General features: G+C 39.5%; 1 protein-coding gene and 1 pseudogene across 2 annotated transcripts in view; one reads left to right on the top strand and one right to left on the bottom strand.

Annotated features, from left to right (window-relative positions):
* Positions 1-11,609, bottom strand: part of CENPF (centromere protein F) — a 58,886-nt gene extending 47,277 nt beyond the window's left edge. The window contains exons 1-5 of one of the 2 annotated variants that reach the window (XM_037985563.2): positions 11,483-11,531; positions 5,960-6,120; positions 4,657-4,859; positions 3,556-3,752; positions 55-176 (exon numbers count right to left, since the gene is read on the bottom strand). In XM_037985563.2, coding sequence (XP_037841491.2) covers positions 55-176; positions 3,556-3,752; positions 4,657-4,818 — 481 coding nt within the window. In that variant the 5' untranslated portion in view covers positions 4,819-4,859; positions 5,960-6,120; positions 11,483-11,531. Of the gene's footprint in view, positions 1-54; positions 177-3,555; positions 3,753-4,656; positions 4,860-5,959; positions 6,121-11,482 lie in introns of both variants that reach the window. The other variant, XM_007988456.3, reaches the window with a different exon arrangement.
* On the top strand, positions 5,176-5,615 carry LOC103230101 (ubiquitin-conjugating enzyme E2 variant 1 pseudogene; annotated as a pseudogene).
* Positions 11,610-25,051: the final 13,442 nt, after the last annotated feature.

Here is a 25,051-nt window from a genome sequence, read left to right on the forward strand (position 1 = left end):
TAAAATCTCAAGCTAAACAAAAAGCTGTCTATACTAAAGAAAAAAATGCATTACCACTATAATATTGACTTGGTGTCAGTGGAGTTGTAAAAATTTTTTGTGGTGTACTGCATGGATTCAGAGAGACATCTGCAGACTGTGCAGCTTGTTGGCTTCTTTCAAGCTCAGATTTACACCTGTTAGAAAAGGACCCAAGAGGCAGACAAATCTGTTAGAGCAAAGGCTACAGAATACCAATGCCTTACATTCCCAGAGAGTAATAAACTTACAAAGAAACCCATCCACTAAGAATTCTTAACCATTTCATTTCAGGCATTTAATAAGGTCTAACTTATGTGCCAGACATAAACACAGTCCTGTGTCTTCAAAGGAACTCAGTCTAGTAAAAGAAACAGAAATATAAACCAATAAGTACAACGTTATAAAGGCTATAAGGAAGATCTATAATAACCACTATGATAGTGATACGGTTTGGCTGTGTTCCCACCCAAATCTCATCTTGAATTGTAGTTCTCATAATCCCTATGTGTGGTGGGGGGGACCTGGTGAGAGGTGATTGAATCATGGGGGCAGTTTTCCCATGCTATTCTCGTAATAGTGAGTTCTCACAAGATCTGATGGTTTTATAAGGGGCTTCCTCCTATGCTTGGTTCTCATTCTTCTCCTTCCTGCCACCATGTGAAGAAGGGTGTGTTTGTTTCCCCTTCCGCTCTGATTGTAAGTTTCCCAGCGGAAAAGAAAAGCCCTGTGGAACTGTGAGTCAATTAAACCTCTTTCCTTTATAATTTACCCAGGCTCAGGCAGTTCTTTATAGCAGTGTGAGAAGAGACTAATACAGACAGCAAAGAACAGTTGAAGGATTGGAATATATTCCAAGCAAATTTCATACACTAAGCCAAAGATAGGGACATAAAAGAACCCAGAACTTCAGAAACACGGGAAGAAACTGGTGTCATTGGAGCATGGGCTCAAATTATGAGAACAGATGACATTACTTAGGATATTCAGTCATTTCAAAAACATAGACTTGATATACAGATCATATATTATATGACATTTTTAAAACACAGATATAAAAATTAAATCAATATAATGCATCTAGAAAAGATATGGCTGGAAATAGTTACAAGAAATGGGAAATATAAGTTACATATTGTATATATGTACACCCCGTAAAAAGGTATTCAGAACTATCATCCAAGTAAGCTCTGAACACTTTTCAAAACCAAAAACCCACATTAAAATAGGGCTCAATTCTTCCAACTCTCTAATGTCTCTGACTTTAGTTTAACATAAAAAATAAAATGAACACTCTTTTAGAATGGCTAATGGTGTGCAGCAGTCTCTTTGCCATGGCATATTACTTAAAACAGGAAGTAAAGAAAGTAATGCCTAGCCCAGTGGCTCAAGCTCGTAATCCCAGCACTTCGGGAAACCAAGGCGGGCAGATAACCTGAGGTCAGCAGTTTCAGACCAGCCTGGCCAACACGGCGAAAACCCCTCTCTACTAAAAATACATAAATTAGCCAGGCATGGTGGCACACACCTGTAGTCCCAGCTACTTGGGAGGCTGAGGTAGGAGAATCGCTTGAACCCAGGAGGCAAAGGTTGCAGTGAGCTGAAATTGTGCCACCACTGCACTCCAGCAACAAAGCAAGACTTTGTCAAAAAGAAAGAAAAGAAAGAAAAGGAAAGAAGGAAAGAAGGAAGGAAGGAAGGAAGGAGGGAGGGAGGGGAGGAAGGAAGGCAAGAAAGAGAGAGAGAAAGAAAAGAAAAGATAAAAAAGAAAAGAAAAGAAAGGGAAGGGAGTGCCCTTAGCTCCATCTAGCTTCAAATTCAATCTGAGAAGAGGCAATGTATGAGCTAAAAATGACTTCTCGGCAAACCAAACCACCACAACTGAGCTTACAGTAGGAAACAGCAAGGCCCAATGGAAATGTTCCATTAGTATTTAAAAAGCAACAAGAAATAAGTAAAATTAATCTTTTATTTAACTTGCTATTTTCAAGATACTATCATTTCAACTTGTAATTAATAGGAAAGCTACTAATATTTTACATTTTTTCATACTAAATTTTCAGAATTGGCATCCATTGTATACTTAACAGCTCATCTTAATTTGCACCAGCCACATTTCAAGTATGTCATAATTGCCACATGTAGCCAGTGGCTACCATATTGGACATTGCAGGTCTACAGATTAGCAAAGGTGTCACAAATTTGCTGATTCGAGATGATTTTTGAGGAACCTTGCAAAACCAGTGCTTCTTTTCCACTTTAAATTCGTATCTGATTCTCTTTTCCCTGTCCTTTCATTTTAAACAAAGTTATTTATTACTTAAACAAAAGTATAACCTGCCATTATTTTCATAAACCATTTTTTTCTCCTTCCCCCTAAGAAGAAAAACACAAACACCACCACCAAAAAAGCACAAAGCTAAAAGCATTTTCTATTAGGTTGAACTATACGAGACTGCCAATAACCACAGTTTTAACAAACATTCCAAATGGTTCAACCTCACTTCTTGGAGACCTTCCAGAAACCTAATCAGTGGCAACTGATGGAAAAAATAAGTTTCTGCAATGCATTTGAAGGTTAGCAGTGAAAATTTTAAAACCATATTCAGGAGTGTTTGTAGTCTATAGATAATAACAATATTTTAAAACCAAACGTGCTATGAGGATATGGCACGAACTCGGCTCACTGCAACTTCTGCCTCCCAGGTTCAAGTGATTCTCCTGCCTCAGCCTCCTGAGTAGCTGAGATTAGAGGCGCCTGCCACTACACCTGGCTAGTTGGCTAATTTTTGTATTTTTAGTAGAGAGGGGGTTTCACCATGTTGGCCAGGCTGGTCTCAAACTCCCGACCTCAGGAAATCTACTTGCCTCGGCCTCCTAAAGTGCTGGGATTATAGGCATGAGTCACCTCGCCCAGCCAAAAGGAAATATTTTTTAAATTATCACGCAACCTTGCAGATTGGGCCTGCTTATATTCTGTCTCCAATCTCAACTGGGCCCTCCATGCTATTCCATTCTTTTATAATTCCTTAGTTCTCCCTCTCATTCTCTCCAACAGCTTTTCCACCCAGAGAAAACACGAGCCATCAGTAAGCTTCAACTAATTTCCATCTTTTCACTGTCAAGTTTTATTTTAACAAGTACTATCATACTATTAAATAGTGCTATGTAACCGGTATTATCATACCATCAAATAATGATAGTATGATAGTACTATTTATTATCGTATTACCCAGTGACCAACAGTGTCTGAATCATGGTACAGCTCAATAAACATATACTGAATAAATACATGAGGAATGGAGCAACCATTTGATAAATTTATATCGTACTGAGCTGTGCAATGATAAAACAACATCACCGTTCCTTGTTTTTAATCTTCCACTCATTCAAGTTACGGCACGGACCGAATCATTACTTCTTCCACCGGGAAAAAAAATTGCAAAGTATAATAATTATATTGTTAAAGGAAAAGACAAATGCATCCAATTAATACATACAAACATCATCCCTATAAATACCATCCCAAAATATTACCTTTTAAGTTCCTGTTCCAGTTTTTCTATTTGTTTTTTGCCTGAATTCAGTTGTCCTTCCTGGAAATTCACTTGTGACTCCTTGACTTGAAGTTCATGAGAAATCTTCTGCTTAGTTTTCTCCAGACTTTCACATATTTCCATCAATCTTTGATTCTCCCTTTTCAGGTTGGTACCCTCAGTTTTTTCATTTTCAACCTAATAAGAATTGTTCAGAAGACAATAACTACCCTATTTTGTGAATTTACCAAGTATTATTGGTAGACCTGAGTCTAACATTGACTACTAAAATCCTGAGATACAGCTGCAATAAGCCATATGAACACAGAAATTTTAGATGATCACACTTTAAAGCCAATACATAGGCAACTTCTATGAAGTCATGTATTAAGTCATCTTTGGCCAGACACACCCATTCTAGAAAGGGAGGCTTTACTATCCTTTCAAAAATTAAAAAATAGGAAATAAATCCTATAAATCTCCCTTAACAATTCATTTTCAAGTTTGGCTGCTAAAACCAATTATTGTTAGAAACCAGAAAATTCTCCCACAAGCAAAAACCTTTTAGAAGCAATGACTGTATCACTATTTACTTGGCTAATACGGAGGTAATTTTTTAAAAGTACTGTTTCGTTTTCATTTACTAGGCCTGAAAAGGTTGAGGCATACCAAGGTAAAAAGCCCAGTCTAAGAAAGCCACATCCATTTAACTGCAAAATGCTCTAACACTGTCTCCAGATTAGGAGCAGAGACCTTTTGCCTTGTTGCTATGCAGTGCAAAAGCAATTCCCAATTCATGGTCCCACACGGAAGGTGAAATGGAATTCAGTAGCGCTAAATATTAGCAGGTAAGCAGAAATGAGGGCAGAATTAGAGAAAATTAAAAACAATTAAAATTAAAATCACTCAAAAAAAAGAAGGGGATTGGGGCCAGCGTCGGGAGGGCGGGGGTGAAAATTACCACCTGAAGATAGCAAAATCATTTTTCTCTAAATGTGAAGAAGATGAAATAATTAATCCAAAAATGAGTGAACAGTTTTAAAACCAGCACTTCTGTGATAATAATGAGTGAACAGCTACAAATCCAGAGCTTCAGGGGTACCTTCTGTTTTTGCTTCTGCAGCGCAGCCTCGAGACTGTCAAGCTGAAACTGCCTTTGCTGCTTTTCCTTCTTCAGTTTGTCAAGCTGTCCTTCAAGCTCTTGAATTTTCTGAAGAGCTCTTGTAGGCAGGCCTTCTTTCCATTCTTCCAAAGCCCAGCTCATTTTGTTCTCCCTTCTTTATTACTCCAACATTTGTAAATAAACTGAAAAGAATAACCAGACTGTTGGTCTAATCACAGTAAAAGGAAACAAACTCTCAGAAATTAATCAATCTATCTAACCACCCCTAAAAATAGAGTTTCAAGACCACATTTCAAAAGATAACAAAGTATAAAATCTATCTTTTCCATCCTCTGAAAGGTGGCAACCAATAACTGATTCTTAAGTACATAGTATCCTGCTTGTTTTCCTTTTGCTTTCTGATTTTCTTATTTCTCGGTGTTGACTTCTTATATCACTACCTGCTTTCTACTGCTCAGTTTTTTCATTATACAAAACATGGGGCAACAGCAATGCAATATGGCAGTCACCACAGTATCAGGAGTAAAAGTCTCTCGAAGTTTCCAACTTTTAGAAAAACTTGAAGAAGGCCAGAAAGGAGTAGGAGATGGCATAGTTAGCTGGGGTTTAAAAGATGATGAAGATCTAGCACAAGATGGACAGGGATGATAACTAGGCCTCCAAGAATGATTTAGGAAAATCATGTATACAGCCTTAAAATAGAATGTAGCCTAAATGCCCAGAAGCACCCTGCCTTTGTAAGATTTGTAACAAAAATTAATATAAATGAGGTTAATAGTTCTAATGGAGTGATGGACCAAAGAGCTGTATCAGTGCTAGCAAAATGGCAGAATTCATGTAGCATCGAAGTTGTCCTGTAAGAGCTTTGGTGCCTAATGATGTCTAAAGAAAATATGAAACTTCTTCAGCTGCCGGAAGGACAGGGTTACAGCAGTTAATCAAAAAGAACAACCATAGGCCCTTCCCCTTCCCATCCCTCATTCAATTTAAACAGCCTTCATATTCCACAGTAGTAAATTTTCTAGATACGTCTTGTAGACCCCAAAGGACTGGAAAGGAAGCTCTCATTCAAAGGAAATTTATCTTAAAACACTGTAAATTACACTAACTTTTTGTCCATTTGAAATATGTTAGTTGTGCTATAACAAATCATCCTGCCATGTGTAACATCCTGTCAACATATTTGAATTTCTAGGACCAAGAAAGTATATTTAAATTGATTCCCATCATAACTGATGGAGTCCATGTAACTCAACTGTGAAAAGACATATCACAAAATCACCTTGCTGCTGATTAAATGGCCTGGGGCCTCTGCCTTCTCCTGTGGGATTACTGCTGGGTATATGGGATACTTTGTCTGCACCCCTGGTTTCCAAAAAACTGAGGAGAAGAGACTCCTCTCCAACTCATTCTATGAGGCCAGCATCATCCTGATACCAAAACCTGGCAGACACAACAAAAAAAGAAAACTTCAAGCCAATACCCTTGATCAACAATGATGCAAAATTCCTCAACAATATACTTGCAAACCGAGTCCAGCAACACATCAAAAAGTTAATCCACCATGATTAAGCAGGCTTCATCGTCAGGATTCACAGTCGGTTGAACATACACAAATCAATAAATATGATTCATCACATAAGCATAGCTAAAAACAAAAATGACATGATTACCTCATGCAGAAAAGCTTTCATTAAAAATTCAACACCCCTTCATGTTAAAAACTCTCAATAAATTACGTATTGAAGGAACATACCTCAAAATAATAAGAAGCCATTTATGACAAACCCACAGCCAACATCATACTGAATGGGCAAAAGTTGAAAGCATTCCCCTTGAAAACTGGCACATAAGGCAAGAACGTCCTCTTCTACTACTCCTATTCAATATAGTATTGGAAGTCCTGGCCAGAGCAACCAGGCAAGAGGAAGAAATAAAAGGCATCCAAATAGGAAGAGAGGAAGTCAAACTACCCCTGTTTGCAGACAATGTGATCCTACATCTAGAAAACCCCATAGTCTTGGCCCAAAAGCTCCTTCAGCTGATAAACAACTTCAGCCAACTCTCAGGATACAAAAATCAATATACAAAAACCATGAGCATTCCTATACACCAACAACAGCCAGGCCAAGATCCAAATCAAAAATGCAATCTCATTCACAATTGCCACAATATGAATAAATCACCTAGTAATACAGCTAATCAGGGAGATGAAAGATCTGTAAAAGAAGAATGAGAAGACTAGACACGGTGGCTCACGCCTGTACTCCCAGCCTTTGGGAGGCCAAGGTGGGCAGATTACCTGAGGTCAGGAGTTAGAGACCAGCCTGGCCAACATGGTGAAACCCCATCTCTACTAAAAATAGAAAAATTAGCCGGGTGTGGTGGCGGGCGCCTGTAAACCCAGCTACTTGGGAGGCTGAGACAGGAGAATCACTTGAACTTGGGAGGCAGAGGTTGTAGTAAGCTGAGATCGCACCACTGCACTCCAGCCTGGGCAACAAAGAGCAAAACTCCATCTCAAAAAGAAAAGAATTAGAAAACACTGCTCGAAGAAATCAGAGATGACACAAATGGAAAAACATCCCATGCTCATGAATATGAAGAATCACTATCATTGAAATGGCCATACTGCCCAAAGCAATTTACAGATTCAGTGCTATTCGTATCAAACTACCAAAGACATTGTTCACAGAACTAGAAAAAACTATTTTAAAACTGATATGGAACCAAACACAAGCCCAAATAGCCAAGACAAGTCTAGGCAAAAAGAACAAAGTTGAGAGCTTCATGTTACTCTACTTCAAACTATACTACAGGGCTACAGTAACCAAAACAGCATGGTACTGGTACAAAAACAGACACATAGAACAATGGAACACAATAAAAAGCCCAGAAATAAGCTGCACACCTACAACTATCTGATCTTTGACAAAGCTGACAAAAACAAACAGGAAAAGATTCCCTATTCAATAAATGAGATAGCTGGCTAGCCATATGCAGAAGAATGAAACTGGACCCCTTCCTTACACCATATACAAAAATTAATTCAAGATGGATTAAAGACTTAAATGTAAAACTCCAAACTATAAAAACCACAGAAGACAACCTAGGCAATACCATCCTGGACATAGGAATGGGCAAAGATTTCAAGACAAAGACATCAAGAGCAATCACAACAAAAGCAAAAACTGACAAATGGGATCTAATTAAACTGAAGAGCTTCTGCACAGCAAAAGAAACTCAACAGAGTGAACAGACAACCTACAGAATGGGAGAAAATATTTACAAACTATGCATCTGATAAAGGTCTAATATCCAGCATCTATAAGGAACTTAAATTTACAAGAGAAAAACAACAACCCCATTAAAAAGTGGGCAAAGGACATGAACAGACATTTTTCTAAAAAAGAAAATACATGTGACTAACAAGCATATGAAAAAAAGTTCAATATCACTGATCATTAGAGAAATGCAAATCAAAACCACAATGAAATACCATCTCACACGCGTCAGAATGGCTATGATTAAAAAGTTAAAAAATAACAGATGCTGGCCAAGTTGCAAAAGGAACACTTATACAGTATAGGTGGGAGTGTAAATTAGTTCAACCATTGTGGAAAGCAGTATGGCAATTCCTCAAAGAGCTAAAAACAGAACTACCATTCAACCCAGTGATCTCACTCCTGGGTATATACTCAGAGGAATGTAAATCATTCAACCATAAAGACACACACTGTCTCATGCCTGTAATCCCAACAGTTTGGCAGGCCAAGGCAGGCGGATAACTTGAGCTCAGGAGTTCGAGAACAGCCTGGGCAACATGGCGAAATCCCATATCTACTTAAAAAAAAAAAAAGGCACATGCACACACAAATGTTCATTGCAGCACTGTTCACAATAGCAAAGACATGGAGTCAACCTAAATGCCCATCAGTGACAGATTGGATAAACTAAAAGTGGTACATATATACCATGGAATACTATGCAGCCATAAAAAAGAATGAGATCATGTTTTTTGCAGGAACATGGATGGAATTAGAGGCCATTATCCTTAGCAAACTAATGCAAGAACAGAAAACCAAATGAATACAAAGAAGGGAACAACAGACACTGAGGCCTCCTTGAGGGTGGAGAGTTGGAGGAGGAAGAGCAGCAGAAAAAATATCTACTGAGTATTAGGCTTAGTACCTGGGTAACAAAATAATCTGTACAACAATCCCCCATGACATGAGTCTACCTATATAACAAACCTGTATGTGTACCCCCAAACCAAAAATAAAAGCTAAGAAAAAAATAATATTTTGCCATAAGGTTTTCAGGTGAAATAGGTCCTATAAACAAAGTAAATGCATGACGAGGCATTCTGCAAATGCTCCTCTTTCCCTCTTCACATTGTTAATTACCACTCACACTTTGTCCCTCTTCCTCTGAGAAACTTTTCTGAGATCCTTGACCCAGCCATAGTTTCCCATCATAGTTGCTCACAGCACAGGTAGCCCATCTCCTTCCAAGCAGTTATCATTTTTAAATAATAATGCACGCATGAATGAAGAGCAAATGCCATATTACTACTAGAATCATTCCAAAAGGTGTTAAAGTCATGTTCCATACAGACACTGACCAGGAAAGACCTATACAGTACAACGTTAGTGATTCAAAGCAGATTCAATTCTAGCTCAGCCACTTACAAGATGTATGACCTTGGGCAAGTTATTTAGCTGCTCTATGTCTTGTTTCCCTTGTTTGTAAAACGAGGATAATAATGATGGTGACTTCCTAAGGCCTTAGAAACAGTATCACCTGGTAAGCTTTCCATATATGTTAGCTATTACATACTTTTTAAAAACACTTTTTCACTTGTATATTTCAGCCTATGGTACAAAGAGTGAAGTGGCCTACCTCCTTCTCAGCCACATCTTAGGAAATAGAAGTCAGCTGGAAGAAAAGTATGGCAACTGTCCTTTATTTTAGCCTTCAGAACATAAATAAAAGAAAAATCATTCATTTTCCAGTTACTTAGGCAAAAGTTTGAGAATTTGTTTTTTTACTAAATAAAGTTAACGGCCATTTTCATGGTTTTTTCCAATCAATTTTATCAATGAAACTTTTTATCAAAACAATAAGCAGTTCATGAAAGTACTAAGGAAAATCAAAAAAAAAAATTAAGAAGGAGAAGCAAAGGTCTTGGACAACATCGAAGTTGGATATCAAAGCCTTGGAAAGCTGTGTTTTGCTACCAGTTCAAATTTTTTTTTTTTCCTAGTTCTCAGTTCTTGGAACACAGCATCTTATACTCCACTCCCATTTATCCCAAAACTACTGAAAGGAGTCACATGCCTCTCAACCAACAAAGGACAACTGACCCTGTCTCAACGTCCTCCATTCCAATCTAGTTTGTCAGGAGTCAGAGAACTGTACCCCAGAGACACACAACTGTAATTGCCCTAAACAATTCAGCCAGCCACTGAAGTCATTACATCAAGATTCTATAGCCGACAGAATATAAAAAGGAGCAATTTAGAAAGATGATTAGAAAGTGAGGGGAATAAACATAAAGAAGATTGGCAAGCTGAATGCTTTTCCATTCCAAAGTCTAAGATATAGAGCAATATAGATGTAGACCAAGCTAACTGTGATTAGAGCAGATTTGGGCCCATTAAGGCATCAGCTATCAGCCACCTGTATTGGGCCACTGGGGCAAAAGAACAACAAAAAAATAAACCTCACAAGTTTACTTTTGAGGAACAGGGAATCGAGGTGGGGAGTGAAGAAAAGCCCTAGATGAAGGTTCCTGCATGGATGATTTTCAGGACTATTGTCCTTTCCAGAAAATGCTGCATCTTTGTACTTTAAATACGTGGAGGGCACTCTTCATGCCCGAACTACACAGTCCCTTAAAGTCCCCAAGGAAGCTCTTGTGTTACCTCTTCCTGCCCCACCTCCACCACAGCTTTCCCGTCGTCAGAATTCCCCACCTCCTCCAAAAAGCCAGAGCCCGCGTGCAGTGTACCAAGACTGGGTCTGAGAATGATAACTCTGCGTTCTCCTCTAAACAGGCTCCTCAAGGACACGACCCATGCCTTCTATTTCTGGGTCCTCATTACACGGCAGAGCCGGGCACACAGGCGCGTCCAAATAAATGTGAATGGGAAGGCCGGGCGTAGTGGCTAACAAGCTTGTAATCCTGGCACTTAGAGAGGCCGAGGCAGGAGGATCCCTTGAGCCCAGGGATTCCAGACCGGCCTAGGCAACATAGGGAGACCTACCTCTATTTAAAAAAAAAAAAAAAAAAAAAAAGGTGGACGGGAGGAAGAAGAGAGGGGAAAGAAAAATGCTAGCGTAACTAACCATAGGCACCCCACGTCGCCGCCCAGATCAAAACCCAAGCTTACATCATCTACTCAATAAAACAAAGGACCGGGGCCCGAATTTCAATAAGGTTGGTTACGTGACTGGGAAAGCAGCTTGGAAATACCTAGTCATCTCCAATTTTTTTACGGAGTAAGAAAATGATCCCCTAAACTGCGAGTTCGTGACCGAGTAGGGTCTGGGACACTAATCCGAGACCAGCTTGAACCAGAGCAGAGGGGCGCCGACACCCCTACGAACCACATCCCGGGGCGGATTCTCCAGTTCCGTCGGGTGGGAGGGGGCGGTCCCCGGCACCTACAAGGCCGGGAAAGTGATCCCAGAGGCCTCCCCGCCCAGTATCCGCCAGCAAAAAGCCACCGGCACCCCCACGCCGCCCGCCGCCCGCCGCCCGCCGCCAGGACCAGGATCCGGACCCAGTCAGGACGCTCACCTTGCTATCCGGGAAGGGAAAACAACCTCTCGGAGAGTCCAGTCCTGGTGCGGCTTCCGCAGGCTGGAGCCCAGAGCCTAATTCAAACTGCCCGCAGCCGCCACCGGTTCCCGATTCGCCCGCTTCTGGTCTCAACCAAACTTACCTCCAAGCCTATTGGTCACTGTAAGTAGCTGTGAACCAATCGGCGCCTGCGCACTCAGACTACCGCCTCTGATTGGCCCTTTCGTATGGATTTTAAAAACAAGCCCTCTACTGGAAGTGCCTGCGCCGGAGTTACTGTTCTCTTTTGTTGTTGCGGGGAGAGAGAGACCACGTGCTTTTGCTGAGGCTTGACGCGGTTTTGGACCGCTATTTCCGCAAAAGTCAGGGAATGCGCCAGCTGATTAGGAAGGTGTGGTCTATCGCCTACAGCCAGGGGAACTGTGCTGCCTGGTGTAACCTCTTTTAAACTGCACTTACCACTTATTTATTAAATGTAAATTTAGGACATAGATACTAGGTGCTGTGTTTGTCATGCATTCTTTATCCGGTGTCGTTCTTAGCAATTCTCTGAGGAAAGTATTATCCTCATTTTATTAAAAAGTTAACAGGCTCATAGAAGCTAAGTACAGTAATTTGAAATTGCATCTAGGCAATGCAGGATGTCGCTCTTAAATGCTATACTTTATGGATCATATTTCTAAGAGGTGATTCTGAACACCTATTTTCCAGGATTGAGGTGTGGGGGGAGGACACTGCATCAGAATTTGAAATTCAGAAGGATCTTCAAAACAGGATGTAATGCTTTTCGTGAAGCCCACTAATTTTCTATGTATTTTATATACTCGTTTTATTTCCCTATTAAACTATAAATAAGCTTCTAAAGGCAGAAGCAAAACAATTGATTGTTAAAGTAATAGATCTCTAATGCTGTTGTCTTCCTCAATAGGTACCAAACTTTCCAGCACCCTGTCTTTACCTTTAATTAGACTGTTCCTGCAGTACCCCATTCAAGTGTCACTTTTTTTTATAAAACCTCCCTAATCCCACCCACTCCTTAGAGATAATTATTTCCTAGACCTTTCCTAGAACTTGCAAACTTCATGTTTAAGATTTTCACCATGTCTTGTCTTGTATTTATGTCTACGTCTGACTCCCCCATCAGACTCAAAAATTCCTTTACTGTAAAATCTGTTTTAATTCATTTTTGCATCCCTAGTAACTCTGCACATAGTAATTTTAAAATCTAGATCTTGGGATTTTAAAACTGCCAGTTTTATCTTGGGAGATAAAACTGCCATTTGGGGAAAGGCCTTGTTCTTACTACCTTCTACCTTCGAATCCCCAAAGGGAGGGGAGAGAGCAGGTAGGGGAGGAAAACTTTAGTCAGACATTGCCATGATCAGTCTAGTGTCTGGTAGTTTTAGAATTTGAACCAAATTCTGCCTGGCTCCAACACAAATTACAACTCCATTGCTTCCCAGAGTAATTATTCAATTGTGTATAGGCTGCTTAAGGAAAAATAAAGAGCTAGAAAGATAATAGAGGATCTTTTTAAGGTTTGAATAAGAAATTTGCATTTACTATTCATTCATTCTTCAGCAGATACCTATTGAGTGGCCACTGTATAGTCAAGCCTTGTGCTTTATTTTTCTACAATGAACAATAAAGAAATACATTCACTTCTTGAACAAGGGAAATACAGGATGGATACCATTCTAGTAACTCCTGTGATATTTCTCTGACTTTAATTTTATGCTTCCCTTCCCTCCCTTTATTTTTCCCCCGGTTTGCTTGTTCGTTTTGTAGGGGGAGAATCCCATCCAACCAAACACAGATGTCCTCTAAGAGACCATTTTTGGCTCTCTGCTCTTCTCTTTTTAAGTCCCTTCCCTCAGTGAGCCAGTCTATTCTCTCTGGACTGTTCATCCACTACCTCGATCTTCTGACTGTGGATCAGTGTCTTTGAGTCTTCCCATCTTTTCTACAGATGAGACTGCAGGATCCATCACTGAAATCACTCTTTTGCCAGTGTCCTCAACTCCCTTGCCTGTTGTTCTTTCTATCTCCCAAACTTGTGTGTGTGCAAATGTCCATATCATCCCATGGTACACTATTGCTGCAGAATGGGGTGGAAAAAAATCCCAGCACTGTGCAAATACTTTAAATGTAGGACGTCTAACTGGGCCTCAATGCTTCTCCACAGCCCTTTCTGCCAGTTCCAGGATTTTTCTAATCTCCTACAACAACCATCTCCATTCTTACTCTCAGAAGATGACCTTATTTTCTAGTTCACAGAAAACATAAGATGTCTGACAGGAACACCTTCAACTTTCTGACACCCAAATCTGCAAATGTGCGAAAATCTATACCCATTCTTACTTCCTTTCTTCCTGTTACAGCCATGGGAAATGTCTTTCTGACTACTCCTAAAACTGAACAGTCATACTGTGTTTTGAGGCAACTTACTTCTCAGGAACTTCACTCCCCCAGTTATGCACTTGTAAACAAGAATTTTTAACTGCTTCTACCGTCCTAAGTCTTCCTAATAGCACTTAAACTGCTCAAATATTTCCCTTTCAAAAGAAATATTTTCTCAATCTCACGCTCCCCTGAAGGAATCATCATATCTCTCCTCACATTCCATTTCCTTTTTAGATTTGATTAAATAAGTTGCGATACTAATTTTCATCAATTATTTTTCTCCAAAAAAAACCCACGAGTACTTTCAATAAATGAGAGCCGTCCCTATAGCTGCATCATGAAGACAATATAATCTATTATTTTAAGCACCAGTTTACTTTTCATTTCATATTATTTTTCAGCTTATTAGAACTATAAATATTTTATAATTACACAATTTTATTTTGTTTTTATCTGTTCTGAAAATCTTTTTTTTTCTTGAGACAGAGTCTGGCTCTGTTGCCCTGGCTGGAGTACAGTAGCACAATCTCGGCCCACTGCAACCTCTGTCTCCTGGGTTCAAGCAATTCTTCTGCCTCAGCCACCCGAATAGCTGGGATTACAGGCATGCACTACCACGCCCAGCTAATTTTTGTATTTTTAGTAGAAACGAGGTTTCACCATGTTGGCCAGGCTGGTCTCAAACTCCTGATCTCAAGTGATCCACCCGCCTCAGCCCCCAAACATGCTGGGATTACAGGTGTGAGCCACCGTGCCCGGCCTGAAAAGCTGTATCTTTATTTATTTATTTATTTATTTATTTATTTTTGAGAGAGAGTCTTGCTCTGTCGCCAGGCTGGAGTATAGTGGCACAATCTTGGCTCACTGCAACCTCCGCCTCCTGGCTTCGAGTGACTCTCCTGCCTCAGCCTCCTGAGTAGCTGGGACTTCAGGCGCACACCACCACGCCCAACTAATTTTTGTATTTTTAGGAGAGACCGGGGTTTCACCATGATGGCCAGGCTGGTCTCGAACTCCTGACCTCGTGATCTGCCCACCACAGCCTCCCAAAGTGCTGGGATTACAGACATGAGCCACCACGCCTGGCCGAAAATATTTTGTCTTTAAAAAAAAAAAAAAAAAAAACTTTAAAAAGATATAAGTTACATAAAACAAAATACACTCATTTTAAGTGCACAGTGCAATAAATTTTGACAAATGTATTCACCTCTATTAACACCACTAAAATAAGAATATAAACGTTTCTTGACATTACAGGTACCTTTATACCCCTTCCCAGTTATGTACCCCAGAAACTCCCAGACACAGGCAACCATTGATCTGTTTTCTGTCACTAATAAATTCATATTTTCCTAGAGTTTAATATAAGTGGAATTACAGAGTATACTCTTTTATGTCAGTTTCTTCATTTTTTTTTTTTTTTTTTTTTCTGAGACAGAGTCTCACACTGTCGCCCAGGCTGGAGTGCCGTGGTGCGATTTCGGCTCACTGCAAGCTCTGCCTCCCAGATTCACGCCATTCTCCTGCATCAGCCTCCCGAGTAGCTGGGACTGCAGGCGCCCACCACCACACCAGCTAATTTTTTTGTATGTTTAGTAGAGACAGGGTTTCACCGTGTTAGCCAGGATGGTCTAGGTCTCCTGACCTCATGATCCACCCGCCTTGGCCTCCCGAAGTGCTGGGATTACAGGAATAAGCTACCGTGCCCGGCCTTATGTCTATTTCTTTTACTCAGCATAATACTTTAGAGACACATCCTTGTTGTTGCACATAAATGTGTGTGTGTGTTTTTAAATTTCTTAGTGTTTCTTTGCATGGATATACAATTGGTGTATCCGTTCACTTGTTGATTTGTATTCATATTGTTTCCAGCTTCAAGCTTTTATGAATGAAAGCTTCTATTGACTTTCATGTAAAAGTCTTTGCATTGACATAGGTTTTCATTTATCCTGGGAAACACATAAAGTGAAATTGCTGGGTCAAATAAATAAATGGGAGCGGGCGTTGTGGCTCACGCATGTAATCCCAACACTTTGGGAGGCCGAGGCGGGCAGATCACTTGAGGTCAGGAGTTCGAGACCAACCTGGCCAATATGGTGAAACCCCATCTCTACTAAAAATACAAAAATTAACCTGGCATGGCCGTGCACGCCTGTAATCCCAGCTACTCGGGAGTCTAAGGCAGGAGAATCGCTTGAACCTGGTAGGCGGAGGTTGCAGTGAGCCGAGATTGTGCCACTGCACCCCAGCCTGTGCAAAAAAGAATGAGACTGTGTCTCAAAGAAAACAAAAGACAAAGCAAACAAAACAAACAAAAACAACAAATAGTAAGTAGATATTTAACTTTTTAAGAAATGTCCAAAATCCTTTCCAAATCTTACATTCCCATAATGTATGAATGTTCTAGCAGATCCACATCCTCACCAGCACATGGTGTGTCTGTCTTTTCAACGTATGCCAATCTAATTGATGTGAATGTTTTTTTTTGTTTTTGTTTTTGTTTTTTTGAGACGGAATCTTGCTCTGTCCCCCAGATTGGAGTGCAGTGGCGCGATCTCGGCTCACTGCAAGCTCTGCCTCCTGGGTTCACACCATTCTCCTGCCTCAGCCTCCTGAGTAGCTGGGACTACAGGCACCCACCACCGCAGCCGGCTAATTTTTTGTATTTTTAGTAGAGACGGGGTTTCACCGTGGTCTCGATCTCCTGACCTTGTGATCCGCCCACCTCGGCCTCCCAAAGTGCTGGGATTACAGGCATGAGCCACCGCGCCCAGCCGGCCATGTGAATGTTATCTCACGGTGAACTTAGTTTATTTCTGTGATGACTAATGATGTTGAACATCTTCTGATGTGCTTATTGGCTAGTTGTATATTTTCTTTTGTCAAGTGTCTGTTAAAATCTTTTGCCTATATGTTTACTGAGTTATCTTCTGTGATTTCTCATATATCTGGATACAAGGCCTATATCACATATATGTTTTACAAAAATTTTCTCCAGTCTATTGCTTGTCTTTTTAATTTCTCAATGATGTCTTTCATAAAACACAAACTTAATTTTGATGGACTCTCATGATTCACTTTTCTCTCTCACGCATCATGCTTTTTGTGTGTCTTATCTAAGAAATCTTCACTTGTACCTAGTTTGCAAAGACCTTCTCTCATGTTTTCTCCTGAAAGTTTTATAATTTGAACTTTTACATTTAAGTCTGTGATCTATTTGAGTAAATTTTTGTGTATGGTGTGAAATAAAAGTTAAAGTTTACATATTTTCCTATATAGAGATCTAGTTGTTCTGACACCATTTGTTACAAAAATTATCCTTTCCCCACTGAATTACCTCAGCACCTTTATTAAAAATTAATTGACCATATAAATATAGATCTACTTTTGCCTTTGTATTCTGTTCCACTGATCTATATGTTTTATCTTTACATCTGTATCACACTGTATTCATCCCTGTAGCTTGATGATAAGTCAAGAAATTGGGTAATGTAAGTCTTCCAATGATGATCTTCTTCAAAATTGTATTGTCTATTCTACAGCCCTTACTTTTCATAAAAATTCAGAATAAAATGAGAATATTAATTTTCCCAAAAGCCTCCTGGGATTTTGACAGGGATTACTTTGAATCTATAGATCAATTTGGAGAACATAAGAATATTGTGCCTTCTGACCCAGACATCATACATCTCTTCCACTATTTAAGTCTTCTGAATGACACTTCTCTTAGCAGTGTTTTGTAATTTTCAGTGTACATATATATTTTGTTATATTTATTCCTAAATATTTCATGTTTTTGCTTGCCATTGTCAGTTGATTTTTTAATTTCACTTTTCAGCATTTTGTGGCTTGTAAATAGAAATCAATTTATTTTTGTAAAATGACCTTGTATCTCTTAAGCTTGCTAAACTCTCTTGTATTAACTGATAGGGTTGTTGTATAAACAATAGAAATGTCTTGTCTCACAGTTCTGGAGGCTAAAAGTGCAAAATGTAGGTTCTTGGGCTGGGCACAATGGCTCACTCCTGTAATCCCAGCAGTTTGGGAGGCCAAGGCAGGCAGATCACCTGAGATCAGGGGTTCGAGACCAGCCTGGCCAACATGGTGAAACCCCATTTATACTAAAAATACAAAAATTAGCCGGGTGTGGTGGCAGGCACCTGTAATCCCAGCTACTCAGGAAGCTGAGACACGAGAATCACTGGAACCCAGGAGACGGAGGTTGCAGTGAACTGAGATCATGCCACTGTACTCATGCCAGCTTGGCTAACAGAGTAAGACTTCATCTCTGTGGGGGCGGGGGAAAGAATCTAGGTTTTGGGAGGACTGGTTCCCTATCAGGGCTATGAGGGAAAGATCTGCTCTAGGTCTCTCTCTCTGGCTTGCAGATGGCCATCTTCACATTCACGTGGCATTCTCCCTGTATGCATGTCTGTTTCATAATGTCCACTTTTTATAAGGACTCCAGAAATAGTGGATTAGGGCCCAACCTAATGACCTCATTTTACCTCTGTAAAGACCCTATCTCCAAATAAAGTCACATTCTGAAATACTGGGGACTAGGAGTTCAATATATACATTGGGGGAATGGAGGGAGCACAACTGAACCCGTAACATCTCTTTATAGTTCTAGTAGCTTTTCTGTAGATTGATTAGTATTTTCTACATGTGAATCAACACAGTTTTACTTCTTTCTTTCCAACCTGTGTGCTTCCTATTTGTTTTTCTTCCCTATTTTCACAGGGTAGGACCTCAAGCATAATGTTGAATAAATGTCATGAGAGTGCCCATCTTTTTTGTCCTCCTGTTATTAAAGAAAAGCATTCGATCTTTCAGCACTAATAGCTGTAGATTTTTATAGATGCCCTTTATCGGACTAAGGAAGTTTCCTTCCATTCCAGTTTGTTGAATTCTTATCATAATTAGATGTTAGATTTTATCAAATGACTTTTCCGCTTCTATTTATATAACCACAGAGTAGTTCTTTTTTATTTGATTAATATGAAGATTTCATTGTTTGATTGTCAAATGTTAAAATAACCTTGTGTTTCTGTTATATGTCTGACTTGGTCGTAGTGTATTATCCTTCTTATATATTGATGGATTTGATTTGGTAATATTTGTTGATTTTTGCAACTATGTACAGGTAAGACATTGGTTCATATTTTTCCTTCTAATTATGTCGTTAAGCATGATTACAAACTGCTCTGGTTTAGGTATCAGATATATGTATATTTTTGTTTGTTTGTTTGTTTGTTTTGTTTTGTTTTAAGATGGAGTCTGGCTCTGTCACCCAGGCTGGAGTGTAGTAGCACCATATTGGCTCACTGCAACCTCCACTTCCCAGGATCAAGCGATTCTCCTGCCTCAGCCTCCTGAGTAGCCAGGATTACAGGCGTGTGCCTGGCTAATTTTTGTATTTTTAGTAGAGACAGGGTTTCACCATGTTGGCCAGGCTGGTCTCGAACTCCTGACCTCAAATGATCCACCCATCTTGGCCTCCCAAAGTCCTGGGATTGCAGGTGTGAGCCACCACACTCAGGCTCGGGTATAACCTGACCTCATAAAATTAGTTGAGAAGTGTTTCCTCCTCATGCCTTTTCTGAAAGAGTTTGTGTAGAATTGGTATCATTCATTCCTTAGTGCTTGAGCCTAGAATTTTCTCTGTGGGGGGGTCTTAATTAGAAATTAAATTTTTTGCTAGGAGCAATGGCTCATGCCTATAATGCCAACACTTTAGGAGGCTGAGGCATGAGGACAGGTTAGGACCAGGAGTTTAAGACCAGCCTGCGCAACATAGCAAGACCCTGTCTCTACAAAATCAAAAACACTTAGATGGGCATGGTGGCAGCTACTTGGGAGGCTGAGGCAGGATGATCGCTTGGGCCCAGAAGTTCGAGGCTGCAGTGAGCTGTGGTAATGCTAAAGCACTCCACTGGGGCAACAGAGAAAGATCCTGTCTCAAAAAGAGAGAGAGATAAATTAAATTTTGTAATTGAAAAAAGGTTTTTTGAATGTTCTATTTTATTTTACACAGTTTTAGTAGGTTCTGTCCTTCAAAGCTTTTTTCTATTTTATCTGTGTTGTCAAAATTATTGGTACCTTGTTTTTTAGATGATTCTATCATCCTTTTAATGGCCTTGTAATATGTAATGTTCTCTCTTTGATCCCTGATGCCGGTAATTCGTGTTCTCTCCACCCACTTCCCTCTCATCATTCAGCGTAAATTTTACTAACTTCATGGATCTTTTCAAAGAACTAATTTTTAATTTTATTGATTTATGTATATAAGATGGTCCATTTTCTATTTTATTGATTTCTGTGCTTATCTTTTTTTTCTTTTTTTACTAGCTACTTAAGCTGGAAGCTTAAATAATTGATTTTAGACCTTTCTCTTTTTTCTAATATAAATATTTTAGCTTTACCTGACCCCCAAAATTTGTTTGTTGTCTTTTCCCCATTTTCCCCCCTTAGAAACGGGTCTCACTGCGTAGTGACGTGATCATAGCTCATGACAGCCTCGACCTCCTGGCTCAAGTAATCCTTCCACCTCAGCCTCCTGAGTAGCTAGGACTACAGGTACATGCCACCATGCTCAGCTAAGCTTTTTACTTTTCGTAGAGATGGAATCTCACTGTGTTGCCCAGGCTGGTCTCAAACTCTAGGTCTCAAGCTATCATCATGCCTCAACCTCCCAAAAGTGCTGGGATTACAGGCGTGAGCCACAACTCCCTCGTATTTTCATTTGTATTCAGTTCTAAATATTTTCTAACTTCTGTTATGATTTCTTATTTGACCTGTGTATTATTTCGAAGTACAAGGTTTAATTACCAAATATTTGTAAATTTCCTAGATATTTTTCTATTGTAAATCTTAATTTAATTCTGTTGTGACTAAAGAACATGCTCTGCATGGTCCCAATCATTTTAAATTTAATGAGACTTAACCAAGTCTCAGTATATTGTCAAGCTTCTGCATATTCCCAATGCCCTTGGGAAAATGTGTATTTTACATTTTGTGTATGAAGTGTTCTATAAATATCAATTATATCAATCTTGTATTCTCTATCATTATGAATTTTCCATCTACTTGCTCTATCAATTACTGAAAGAAGAGTATTGAAATTTCCAACTATAATTGTCAGTTTATCTGTTTATTCCTGCCAATTCAGATTTTGCTTCATATAATTTGGAGCTGTTGTTAGAAGTATACAAAAATTGTTATTCTTACTGAATTACATGTTTATTATTATGCAATATCCTTTTGATCCCTAGAAATATTCCTTGTTGTGAAATTTACTTTCTCTGATACTGACATAGCTACTCCAGCTTTCTTTTGTTTATTGTTTATATAATGTATCTTATTTCATCCCTTTACTTTTATTTATATACTTATTTACTTATTTGTTTTTAAAACTCAAGGTCTACTTACTAGGATGGAGATGTCAGTGCTTTATCAAAGATGAAGGGGCCACCCATTTGTGTCGATATTTGAAGTATGGTTTTTGTAGGCAGCATAGCTGAGTTCTTTTTTATTTAGTCTTGCAATCTCTGCTACATTCATTGAGCTGTTTAGAATACTTATATTTAAAGCAATGTTTGATATGGTTCTTTTAAATCTTGCTATTATTTGGGTTTTATTCTAAATTTCTTTTCTTTTTTTTTTTTTTTTTTTTTGAGACAGAGTTTTGCTCTGTCACCCGGGCTGGAGTGCAATGGCACAGTCTCAGCTCACTGCAACCTCTGCCTCCCAGGTTTGAGCGATTCTCCTGCCTCAGCCTCCTAAGTAGCTGGGATTACAGGCATGTGCCACCATGCCCAGCTAATTTTTGTATTTTTAGTAGAGGTGGGGTTTCACCCTTTTGACCAGGCTGGTCCCAAGGTTTTTTTCTAGGTTTCTAATGGAATACAGTAATGAGAATTTTTATGATTTATTTTTCTCTACAATATTGGCTTATAGCTATAGCTTTTTGGTTTTGTTTTTATTTGCAGTGGTAGCTCTGAGGTTGATAATATATATCCTTAACTTATCAGAGTCTACCTTCAAATACAATTATACCACTTTATATATAATGTTACCATATGTTTTATTTTCCCCTTCTCAACTTTTATACTATTGTTATTGTACATTTTACTTCATATATTATAAATCCTATCTTTTTTTTATTTAAACCATTAATTATCTTATAAAGAAACCTTTAAAACTACAGGAAATTAGTGTTATATTAACCAACTATTTATAATTTCTGATGAACTTCATTCCAAGTTTCTATTCGTTTTCCTTTTGCCTGAAGAAATTCTTTTTTTGTGGCAGTAAATTTCCTCAGCTTTTACATATCTGAACATTTTTTATTTATCCTTATTTTTGGAAGATATTTTTGCTAGGAATTCTGTGCTGATGGGTGGTTTGTTTTGTTCTGTTTTTTTCTTTCTTTTTTTTTTTTTTTTTTTTTTTTTTTTTTTGACTCTTGCTCTGTCACCAAGACTGAAGTGCAGTGGTTGCAATCTTGGCTCACTGCAACCTCCGCCTCCCGGGTTCAGGTGATTCTCTTGCCTCCACCTCGAGTAGCTGGGATTACAGGCACGCACCACCATGCCCAGCTAATTTTTATAGTTTTAGTAGAGACACCGTTTCACCATAATGTCCAGGCAGGTCTCGAATTCCTGACCTCAAGTGATCCACCCGCCTCAGTCTCCAAAGTGCTGGGATTACAGATGTGAGCCACTGTGTCCAGCCTGTTCTGTTCTTAAAGTGCTTTCCAGGAGTCATCCATTGTCTTCTGGCTTGTGTAGTTCCTGATAAGAGGTCCGTATTTTCCTTATTTTTGTTCTTCCCCTTGTATGCTTTTACTCTGGCTAGAGTAAGATTTTCTCTTTATCCTTTTGGTTTTCTAGTATTACGACTTGATGTGATTTTGTTTGTATGTATTCTGCTTGAAGTTAGTTGAGCTCCTTGAAGCTATACATTTTTAGTTTTTTGTCAAATTTGTAAAAAAGTTTAGTTTTGTCAAATTTGTAAAAATTTTTAATATTATTTATTCACATATTTGTTATCTCCCACACTCTCTTCTGCTTCTGGTACTCAATTACATGTTTTTTAAAAATCAAGCAATTCTCCTGCCTCAGCCCCCCGAGTAGCTAGGATTATAGGTATACACCACCATGCCCAGCTAATTTTTGTGTTTTTAGTAGAGACAGGGTTTCACCATGTTGGCTAGGCTGGTCTCGAACTCCTGACCTCAGGTGATCCACCTGCCTCGGCCTTCCAAAATGCTGAGATTACAGGCGTGAACCACCACGCCCGGCCTTAAGATGATTTAATGTGGTTTTAGAGGCCATTTTCCCAGCCTTTTATCTCTCTGTATTTCATTTTGGATAGAACCTATTGCTTCATCTTCAGGTTTACTGATTCTCTCTTCTGTAATATCTAATCTGCTATTAATCCTGTCCAGTGAAATGAGAGTAATGATGAATATAGCAGACACAAATCTTAAAACAGCTTTTATAAATACTATTCAACATGCTGAAAATTTAACAGAAAACATTACATTTTGAGAAGAGAGGTGAAAAAATATAAAAGAGAAGCAAAATTGTTAAAGATAAAACATACAATGGCCAAAATAAAAATTCACTGGACATCCACCAGGTGGGAGGATTACTTGAGCCTAGGAGATCAAGGCTGCAGTAAGCTGGGATCACACCACTGCACTTCAGTCTGGGCGACAGAGTAAGACTGTCTCCAGAAAAAAAAAGGAATTCCTCCACACCTGCTCTTTTTACTACATCCCCATCTCAGTATATAATATCCCCATTCACTTGGCTAACTAAGCTTGAAACTTTAGAATCACCCCCCTACTCCTTTCTATATATCCCATCAATTCTGTCTCCCACAAATATTCCCTGTCTGTCCCATGCTCTCCATTCTCATTGCCCAGCACCTTGTCCTGACGACTGTCAATTCTTGCCTTCATTACTCAACAGCCCTCTGGGTGGTCTCATGGCAGAGTTTTCCTTGCTAAAGTTAGGGCCTTGATATGGATGGGATAGAATTCTGAGATCTGAGGTGAGAATATGCCAGTGGGTCCATCTAAGGTGTATGCTTTCATGACCACTTTCCTAGTCACTTCTCTCCTGCCCCCACTTCCACCTCCCCCAGTTGTCTCTGCACCTCTTCCTACTCTGGGAGGGAATAGTTTCCTCACCAAAAGAGTTGCAGGACCTGGGTAATAAGTACAAGCAGGAATCAGGACATGCTTGAAAGCAGATCTTGAGGAGGCTGGGAAAAGAGGGAGTACAGAATATAAGGTTGGATGGCTAGGGCTTACTGACATGGGAGCACTCTCATGATTTGGGATTTAACATTCTGGCAAGAGTGTTGAATTCTGAATATGCCATTCTAGATGGCTTCTTGAAGTCTGAACGTGATGATGACCTTTAGCAAGTAGGGTTGATGTGCTAAAACCATATTTACCAGTACTAAGGGTAGGAATAGCAGTCTTTAGGGCCGGGCATGGTGGCTTATGCCTCTAATCCCAGCACTTTTAGAAGCCAAGGCAGGCGGATCACCTGAGGTCAGGAGTTTGAGACCAGCCTGACCAACATGGTGAAACTCCATCTCTACTAAAAATACAAAATCAGCCAGGCGTGATGGCATATGCCTGTAATCCCAGCTACTTAGGAGACTGAGGAAGAAGAATCACTGGAACCTGGGAGGCAGAGGTTGCAGTGAGCCAAGATCCTACCACTGCACTCCAGCCTGTGCGACAAGAGCAAAATTTCATCCAAAAAAAAAAAAAAGCAATCTTTAGGTGGTGAGAAAGTTAGACTGGATTTATTACCTAAGATCACCACCTGATTATTATTTCTAGAAGGGACCAAAGGATATTGCCTCCACTAAGACAACAAAGAATGTCTAGAAAGGGGGACACCAACATCTGTAAGCTGTCCAGTGGTGGCCGACCTCTATAGGCCAGGGCTGACAGTAGAAGATGTTGCTATAGAATGGCATCAATAGAAATCCAGAATGGCCTAGGCCAGGGTCAGTGCTTAATCATCTTGTCAATGGCAAAGTGAAAGTAATTGCTACAATGGACAACACAGCTGGAATAGAAATAGAGTCCAGGGATCTGTGGTTATGACTAATAGACTATTATGTTTTTAGGTA

The sequence above is a fragment of the Chlorocebus sabaeus genome, chromosome 25 (genome assembly GCF_047675955.1).
Source record: "Chlorocebus sabaeus isolate Y175 chromosome 25, mChlSab1.0.hap1, whole genome shotgun sequence".
Lineage (NCBI taxonomy): Eukaryota > Metazoa > Chordata > Mammalia > Primates > Cercopithecidae > Chlorocebus > Chlorocebus sabaeus.